This window comes from Arachis ipaensis, chromosome B02, assembly GCF_000816755.2.
Source record: "Arachis ipaensis cultivar K30076 chromosome B02, Araip1.1, whole genome shotgun sequence".
Lineage (NCBI taxonomy): Eukaryota > Viridiplantae > Streptophyta > Magnoliopsida > Fabales > Fabaceae > Arachis > Arachis ipaensis.
In genome coordinates this window covers 80,043,122-80,053,060 of record NC_029786.2, presented here as the reverse complement: position 1 = coordinate 80,053,060, position 9,939 = coordinate 80,043,122, and the positions used below count along the sequence as shown (strand labels likewise).

The 9,939-nt window shown below is 40.5% G+C and overlaps 1 protein-coding gene across 1 annotated transcript; it reads left to right on the top strand.

Annotated features, from left to right (window-relative positions):
• Positions 5,786–6,475, top strand: LOC107627447. The gene has a single exon (XM_016330280.1). The coding sequence runs from the start codon at positions 5,786–5,788 to the stop codon at positions 6,473–6,475; it is 690 nt and encodes a 229-aa protein (XP_016185766.1).

Here is a 9,939-nt window from a genome sequence, read left to right as displayed (position 1 = left end):
CCGAATTTTGTGCTATGATTGAAAACATGCTTCCTAGGCCTTTAAATTACTAATTTTCAATCCTCTCGTATTACCATTCGATGCCGTGATGCGTTTGTTGAGTGATATCAGGGTTATAGGGCTGGAATGGCATGGAGGACGAAGAGGAAGCATGCTAAAAAGGAAGGAACACAAGAAATTGAAGTTTGGAGAAGCTGGTCCTAACGCGTACACGTGGCTGACGCGTACGCGTAGCAAGTGTCACCTGCCTCAGTAAAGGAAATACGCGGGGGGAGGGCGATTTCTGGGCTGCTTTTGGCCCAGTTTCAAGCCCGAAAATAAAGATAAGAGGCTGGGAATGGAGCGGGGACGGACATTTTTCACTTTTTTTTAATTTTAGTTTTTTTATTAGTTCTTGAATTCGAGGGAGAGAAACTCTTACTTCTCTCTAGGGTTTTGGTTTTCTTAGTTTACTTTCAATTGGATTTTGAGAGAAACTGCTACTACCTTCACTCCTAGTTATTTTCCTTATAATTTTCTTCTTTAATTCCTTTAGTACTCTTTTCAATTTGGTTATCTTGAACTCATATTTGGATCTCAACTTTGAAAATCCCAAGGAAATCTTGCTAGTTATTCTATTGATTTTATTTGTGATACACATTTTAATTTGACTAGCAGAAATATCGTCGGTTGAGACTATACTTTGCGACATTGATTTGGAAAAAAAACTTTTTGGTAATTCTTGACCGACATTTATCCGCTTGTCAAGTTTTGGTGCCGTTACTGGGGAGTTACATATGTGTGCCATGTCATTGGTTGGTGTAAATATGTTCATATTTGAATAATTGCATCTTTTGTTTGTGTGCTAGTTTGTTATTAGTAGTATTTATTAGTTATTTTGCTTAATATATCTTGTTGCCATGAGCTCTATGTTTCTTTTATTGAATGAAGCGTTTATTGTCGGATCCGAGCTTATCCCCATTTGATCCCGAAATTGAAAGAACCTTGTCACACATTAGGCAAGCTCGGCGTTGGTTAGCCTCCGAGGGTGGTGAAAGGGTTTCCGCCAATTCACCAACCTTACCCGAGGTTGAATCCGAAGCGTCATTTGAGGAAGAAATCAACTCCTCTTCCACTGATTCTGTTAACGTCTCTTCCATTGATTTAGGTACCGATACTATGGCCGCCCCTAGAAGAGTCACTCTTAAGGAGGCGAGAGCTCCGGATTTTACTCTCCAACCACTTCAAGTGCGTTATCCGGATTTAAATGCCGATTTTGAGCTCAAGACCGGGTTGATCAATCTACTTCCGAAATTCTATGGTCTACCTGCTCAAGATCCCATCAAACATCTTAGAGACTTTCAAGGTGCTTGCTCAACTACTAGGCGGTATGGCTCAGACGAAGTCGCCATTTAGGTATTTGCTTTTCCATTTTCTCTTGAGGGAAGGGCAAAGGAGTGGTTCTACACTCAATCCGAAAATATTGTCACTAATTGGGATTTGCTTAGAAGGAAATTTTTGGATAAGTTCTTTCCATCGGAGGTCACGGATAGGTTGAGTAAGGAAATCTCTTGCATCATTCAAGGTGAATCGGAAACTCTCTATGAGTATTGGGAATGTTTTAGGAAGCTCCTTGATTCGTGCCCTCATCACATGATTGACGAGTTGGTGTTAATTAGTTACTTTTGCCAAGGCATGAAGCCTCAAGATAAGATTCTTTTGGATGCTTCGAGTAATGGCTCTTTGACAAAATACAAAATGGCGGAGGAAACGTGGCAACTTATCACCAATTTAGCCAAATCTACCCAACATGCAAAGCAAAGGAATAATCATCCCAAGGCTATTGCAAAAATTTCTTCTAGTAGTGAGTCCGCCCTCACCAAGACTTTGGGAGAGATGACCAATATCCTCAAGCAATTCCACCTCAATCAACAACAACCTCTACCTCCTCCACAACAACAATACCAACCGGTAGCCCCACAAAGAGCATGTGGAATTTGTGCGTGTAACTCTCATTATACCGATGAATGTCCACAACTTCAAGAAGACAATACCATGGCGGCTACCAATGTTTATTAAAACCATCCAAATCAAGGGTATTATCAACAAGGAGGTAACTACAATCAAGGGGGTAACTACAATCAAGGTTGCCAAGATAATCCCAACCAAGGAAGGAGAGACAATGGTGCAAACCAAAGGTGGAACAATAATTACCAGCAAAACTGGTATCAACAAAATCCTCCTTACCAATAACAAAACCAAGGTCAAAGATACCAACCACCTCACCAAGGGCAAGCTCAAGTACCTCAAATCACCCAATCACAAGTCCCCCAAATTACCTACCCTTCTTTTTCCTCCAACTAAGCTCTCGCGGACGATACCCTTCGCACTATTCTTCAAAGGCAAAAGGAGCTTCAAACCACACTTAACTCTTCCCTCACCAGTTTCACCTCTGCTCTCCAAGACCTTCTATCCCGTATGGCCCTACCCTCTACCTCCAATACTCAACCTTCAAGCTCTAATGCACTTCCCTCTCAACCCTTACCTAACCCCAAGGGTAGCATCAATGCCATCACCTTGAGGTCCGGTACTACATTGTAAGAGAGGAGTCCCAAGGAGCCAAGCTCAAGAGAAGTCACTCAAGATGAAGATGTTTTTGAGGTAGAAGATGTCGAAGATGAGGATGAGGTACAAGAGGTGGTTGAAGAAGAGGTTTTTAAACCAAAGGATAGAGTTTCTAAGGAAGAAAATATTTTGAAAGAGGCTATTCCAATTCCTTTTTCACACCTAGCTAGGAGGACCAAAAAGCAAATGGAGCTAGATCTCAAGATGGTGGATATCTTCAAAAAGGTCGAGATAACTATTTCCCTTTTTGATGCTATTCACCAAGTTCCTAAGTATGCTAAGTTTCTAAAAGATTTGTGCATAAACAAGGAGAAGATTCATAATCTAGAAACTATTTCTTCGGGTATCTCAATCTCTGCTTTGATAGGTGCTATACCGGAGAAATGTGGGGATCCAGGTCCTTGTCTAGTTACTTGCACTATAGGTGGTATACAATTTTTTTATTGCATGTGTGACCTAGGTGCTTGTGTTAGTATTATACCTTTATCTGTTTATGATGCATTGAAGCTTTACCATTGAAACAGTCGGTGGCCCGTTTTGTTTTGACAGATAAAAGTATAATCTCGGTGGTTGGCATTGCAGACGATGTCTTAGTGAGCATCAAGGGGTTAACTTCTCCAATTAACTTCTATATCCTTGAGATGCCCCCTAATGACTCCGGAAGACCATCATCTATCTTGCTAGGGAGGCCGTTCTTGAAAACCTCCCGATTTAAATTGGATGCTTTTTTGGGTACCTACTCCTTTGAAATTGATGGAAGAGTAGTGAGTTTTAATCTTGATGAGGCTATGAAGCATCAACTGGAGGACCATTCTATCTTCTGGTGTAATATGATTGATGATATTGTGGCCAAAGCCCACCATGATACAGTTGATGAGAAGAACATGGTTCAAAGTGCTGTGGGGAAACCCCTGAATATGATGAAGATACCTTACTACCTCCGGTGCTACCGGATAATCAAGTGCCAAGCCATGAGCTAAATATGGAGTTGAAGCCACTTCCACCCCACCTTAAGTATGCCTATCTTGAAAAAAATCAAAAGCTCCCGGTGATCATTACAAAGGAGCTTACCTCCCAATAAGAGGAGAGATTGCTTAATGTATTGCGAAGAAATAAGAAAGCTATTCGGTGGAGTTTGGCGGACATAGTTGGTATAAGCCCTCAAGTTTGTGGCATCACATTTTTCTAGAGGAGGAGCCAAGCCTATCCATCAACCTCAAAGGCGGTTGAACCCCACAATTCTAGAAGTTGTGAAGAAAGAGGTGACCTGACAACTAGAGGCCGATATTATCTATCCAATCTCGGATAGTGAGTGGGTTAGCCTGGTACAAGTAGTTCCAAAGAAGTCCGGCGTCACCATAGTCAAGAATGAGAGTGGGGAACTCATGGCCACAAGGGTGCAGAATTCATGGAAGGTTTGCATCAACTACAGGCGCTTGAACTTGGCCACTCGCAAGGATCACTATCCACTACCATTCATCGATCAAATGCTTGATCGCTTGTCCGATAAATCACATTATTGCTTTTTAGATGGCTATACCGATTATTTTCAAATCCATATTGCTCCGAAAGACTAAGAGAAAATCACGTTTACATGCCCTTTTGGAATATATACATACAAAAGGATGCCTTTTGTTTTATGTAATGCACCGGCTACATTTCAAAGGTGCATGATGAGCATCTTTTCGGATCTTCTTGAGCACTGTATGGAAGTATTCATGGATGATTTTAGTGTTTAAGGTGATTCTTTTTACCTTTATTTGGATAATCTTGCTAGAGTATTAGAAAGATGCGCTAGTTCAAGCCTTGTGCTTAACTTTGAAAAATGTCACTTTATGGTAAAGCAAGGTATTATTCTAGGTCATGTTGTCTCTTATACTGGTATATCTATTGATCCTGCCAAGGTTGATGTTATTTTTTATTTACCTTACCCCTCTTCTGTGAGGAAAGTCCATTCTTTTCTTGGTCATGCAGGTTTCTACCGGCGTTTCAACAAGAACTTTAGTAAGGTTGCACTAACCCTTTTCCGTCTATTGCAAAAAGATGTACAGTTTGACTTGAGTGGAGAGTGTATAGAAGCATTTGATAAGCTGAAGAGTGCCTTAACCTAAGCTCCTATTGTGAGAGGGCCTGATTGGAGTAGGACGTTTGAGATTATGTGCGATGCATCTAACTATGCGGTAGGAGCGGCGCATGCTCAGCGAGAAGGTAAGGACCCCTATATCATAGCTTATGCTTCTAAGACATTAGATGGTGCCCAGTCTAACTATACTACCACTGAAAAGGAACTTTTAGCAATTATTTTTGCCTTGGATAAATTTCGGGCCTATTTACTTGGATCTAAGGTGGTAGTATATTCAAACCATGCGGCGTTGAAGTATTTACTAGCAAAGAAAGAATCAAAGCCAAGGCTTGCAAGAGTTTGATTTAGAGATCAAGGATAGGAGTGGTTCCCAAAATCTTGTGGCGGACCATTTAAGTCGCTTAAAGCATATGAAAAGTGACTCCACTCCTATCAATTATGCATTTCCTCTTGATAGCTTGCAAGCAATATCCAAGGTTGTTCCTTGGTATGCACCCATCGCTAATTTTTTGGTTGGTCACAACTTTCCTCCACATTTCTCTAAACATCAACAGGACAAGCTCAAGAGCGAGTCCAAGTATTACATATGGGATTACCCATATTTGTGAAGATATGGTGTCGACCAAATAATTAGGAGGTGTGTTCCACAATCTGAAATTCAGTCTATCTTGAAGGCATGCCACTCTTCTAAAAGTAGTGGCCACTTTGGCCCTCAAAGAACTGCAAGAAATATCTTAGACTGCGGATTTTGGTGGCCCACACTCTTTAAGGATGCAAATCTTTTATGTAACTCTTGCCACCAATGCCAAACGTTTTGAAACATATCCAAGAGGGATGAGATGCCCCCAACAACTCATGTTGTTTTGTGAAATTTTTTATGTTTGGGGTATTGACTTCATAGGTCCCTTTCCAAACTCGAATGGTTTCTTATACATTCTGTCAGCAGTTGATTATGTTTCTAAGTGGGTGGAAGCAATTTCTACCCGTACTGATGATGCTAACATGGTTGTCTCTTTTGTTTGAAATAACCTCATTTTCCGCTTTGAATCACCACGAGCAATCGTGAGTGATCAAGGCTCACATTTTTGTAACAAAAGAATGACAGGTTTGATGAAGAAATATGGCATTATTCCCAAGGTGGCTACGGCTTATCATTCCCAAACAAATGGCCAGGCCGAAGTGTCTAATAGAGAAATTAAGCGCATACTCGAGAAGATGGTTAAAGCTCATAGGAGGGATTGGAGCTCTAGGCTTGGAGATGCGCTATGGGCTTATCGGACGGCTTACAAGACACCGATTGGCATGAGTCCATTCTGGCTAATCTACGGAAAAGCTTGTCACCTTCCGATAGAGGTGGAACACAAGACTTATTGGGATGTGAAGGAATGTAATTCCGGATTGGGAGGAGCCAGAGTTGAAAGGAAATTACAATTGGAAGAATTGGAGTGCATTCGGTTAGAAGCTTATAAAAACTCAAGGCTCTATAAAGAAAAGGTGAAGGCGGTACATGATCGGAACATCAGGAGAAGAGAGTTTAGAGCTGGAGATCAAGTCCTCTATAACTCCAGATTGAGATTGATGTCGGGCAAATTAAGGTCAAGATGGGATGGACCATATGTGGTGGAGAAGGTTGAATCATATGGTGTAGTCCACTTGAGCCATCCCTCAAACCCTACATTCTTCAAGGTTAATGGCCACCATTTAAAACTTTACCATGGTGCAAAAGTGAAGAACAACAAGGTGCTGGAGATATTTCTCTTGAAAGACCCAGCCAAGGAAGAGGATTGAGCTCATAGACCGTCCAACTTAAGGATGTTAAAGAAAAGTGATAGGTGGGAGACACCCCACCATGGTATGATCTTCCTTATCTACAGCTTCTTTTACTTAGTTTTAGAATCTTTAATTGATTTTCTTAAGTTCACTTCGATTGTTTTGTGCTATAATTGCTTTTACTGATTTTGCTTTAAAAAAAAGGGGGCGCAACTCACGCGTATGCGTGACCCACCATGCGAGAACGGTGCGGAAAGGGTGCTGCTGCATGGTTCCAAAACATAGGGTTGTGATAGAACTATGCATGTGGGGTGCGAGGCGCATAACCCACCCTATGCGTACGCATAGCAGACACGTATGCATCACCCAAAATTTTTTCCTACCCGCGCGTGTGCGTGATTGACGCGCACGCGTCGTATTTTAATGCTGCAATGTTGCTGCTGCATAGTACAAAAAACAAAGAGTTGTGATGGAACTATGTAGGTTTCATGCATCGAGCACGAAAAGTTATCACGCATACGCGTGATCGACGCATATGCGTCACCTCTTTTGGGCCTTCTACGCGTACGTGTGGGTGACACACACTCGTCGTGGAGCCGATTCAATTCAATAGGTGTGCTGCCCTACTTCTCTTCATTCTTCTTCCTTCTTCTAATCATTTTATCTTTCTTCTTTCTTCTTTTTTCCCTCTTCCATCTCCTGTCCGGCGGACCACCACCTCCGGCAGTCCCACCTCTTCTCTTCTTTTTTTCTCTTCTCACCCCTCTTATCTTATTCTTACTTGCATTTACTCTCATCTCTTCTTCTTCTTTTTAAGGTTTCTTTTCTTACTCTCTTTTACTCTTTAACCCTTCTTTTGTTTGTTACATTCGAATATTTTAATTGTTCTTAATTGCATTTTACTTTTGTTCTTTGTTGTTTCCTATTAGTTCTTTTTCTCCTTGCATTTTTGTATTGGTGTTGGAGTTTCAAGTTGAATTTTTTTTGTGAATTGGTGGATTATTTTGATATCTCTTGAGTTGTTTATATCATGTGGTATTGCTATGGTAGTTGGTATTTTATTTTGGGGCATATTTACACACTTGGACTTGTCAACTTGCTTGTTGTTTATGATATGCACCCCAAGTGTTTGTGAAAAAGCACTAATGACACTTTGGTTCATCTTTGATCTTATTCTTTAATCCTAGTACTTCTTTTTCATAACACTTGTGCTCTGTGTGCATTGAGCTTAGTCTCCATAAAATTTCATCATCAAAATGCTCACTATTTTTTGTTTGATTCGCATATGTCTATCATTGTTGATATCAATGCTTGAGATCACTCTTTTCTTGCTTTACACTTATATGCTTCTTCCACTCTTGCATCTAGTGCTAGTGATATGCCTCCATGATCATTTTGATGTCTTACTTACATGTTGTAGCTACCATGTATTTCAGACGCTTTACCCTTTTTTTTCGGCATTGATTCTCATTTGCATTTACTTAATTCCGGTGTTTATCTCTCTGAGCTTAAGGTTTTCTCTTTTCTCTTCCTTTTCAGGATGGTCACCAAGAAAGAAAAGGAAAAGGCTTCTAAAAAGACACCTACACCTCAAAGAGCACCTTCTAAGGCGCAAACTTCCTCAAAAGTCAAACAACCTTCTAAGCGGTTGAAGAAAGCTAACTGGTGCACAAAATTGTGATCATCAATGGCGCCATCAACATGGTACGCTCAATTGTAATCTCAACTTTTTATCACAACTTCGCACAACTAACCAGCAAGTGCACTGGGTCGTCCAAGTAATAAACCTTACGTGAGTAAGGATCGATCCCACGGAGATTGTCGGCTTGAAGCAAGCTATGGTCACCTTGTAAATCTCAGTCAGGCGGATATAAAATAGTTATGGAGTTTTCGAATATTAATAATAAATAGACAGAAAATAAAGATAGAAATACTTATGTATATCATTGGTGAGAATTTCAGATAAGTGTATGGAGATGCGTTCGTTCCTCTGAACTTCTACTTTCCTGCTGTCTTCATCCAATCAATCTTACTCCTTTCCATGACTAGCTTTATGTAAGGGCATCACCATTGTCAATGGCTACATCCCGTCCTCTTGTGAAAATGGTCCAAATGCTCTGTCACAGCACGGCTAATCATCTGAGGTTCTCGATCATATTGGAATAGGATTCACCCTCTTTTTGCGTCTGTCACTACGCCCAGCACTCGCGAGTTTGAAGCTCGTCACAGTCATTCAATCCCTGAATCCTACTCGGAATACCACAGACAAGGTTTAGACTTTCCGGATTCTCATGAATGCCGCCATCAATCTAGCTTACACCACGAAGATTCTGATTAAGAGATCTAAGATATACTCATTCAATCTAAGGTAGAACGGAAGTGGTTGTCAGGAACGCGTTCATAGGGAATGATGATAATTGTCACGTTCATCACATTCATGTTGAAGTGCGAATGAATATCTTAGAAGCGGAATAAGTTGAATTGAATAGAAAACAGTAGTACTTTGTATTAATTCATGAGGAACAGCAGAGCTCCACACCTTAATCTATGGAGTGCAGAAACTCTACCGTTGAAAAATACATAAGTGAAAGGTTCAGGAATGGCCGAATGGCCAGCCCCCATGATCTAAGAACTAGGCGTCCAAAGATGATTCAAAGATGTCTAATACAATAGTAAAAAGTCCTATTTATAATAAACTAGCTACTAGGGTTTACAGAAGTAAGTAATTGATGCATAAATCCACTTCCGGGGCCCACTTGGTGTGTGCTTGGGCTGAGCTTGAATGTTACACGTGCAGAGGCTCTTTCTGGAGTTGAACGCCAGGTTGTAACGTATTTCTGGCGTTCAACTCTGGTTTGTGACTTGTTTCTGGCGTTTAACTCCAGACAGCAGCGTAGAACTGGTGTTCAACGCCCTTTTACATCGTCTAAACTCGTTCAAAGTATGAACTATTATATATTTCTGGAAAGCCCTGGATGTCTACTTTCCAACGCAATCGAAAGCGCGCCATTTTGAGTTCTGTAGCTCCAGAAATTCTACTTTGAGTTCAGGGAGGTCAGAATCCAACAGCATCAGCAGTCCTTCTTCAACCTCTGAATCTGATTTTTGCTCAAGTCCCTCAATTTCAGCCAGAAAATACTTGAAATCACAGAAAAACACACAAACTCATAGTAAAGTCCAAAAATATGAATTTAACATAAAAACTAATAAAAACATCCCTAAAAGTAACTAGATTCTACTAAAAATATACTAAAAATAATGCCAAAAAGCGTATAAATTATCCGCTCATACAACACCAAACTTAAATTGTTGCTTGTCCCCAAGCAACTGAAAATCAAATAGGATAAAAAGAAGAGAATATACTATAAATTCTAAACTATCAATGAAACATAGCTCCAATCAGATGAGCGGGACTTGTAACTTTTTGCCTCTTGAATAGTTTTGGCATCTCACTTTATCCATTGAAGTTCAGAATGATTGGC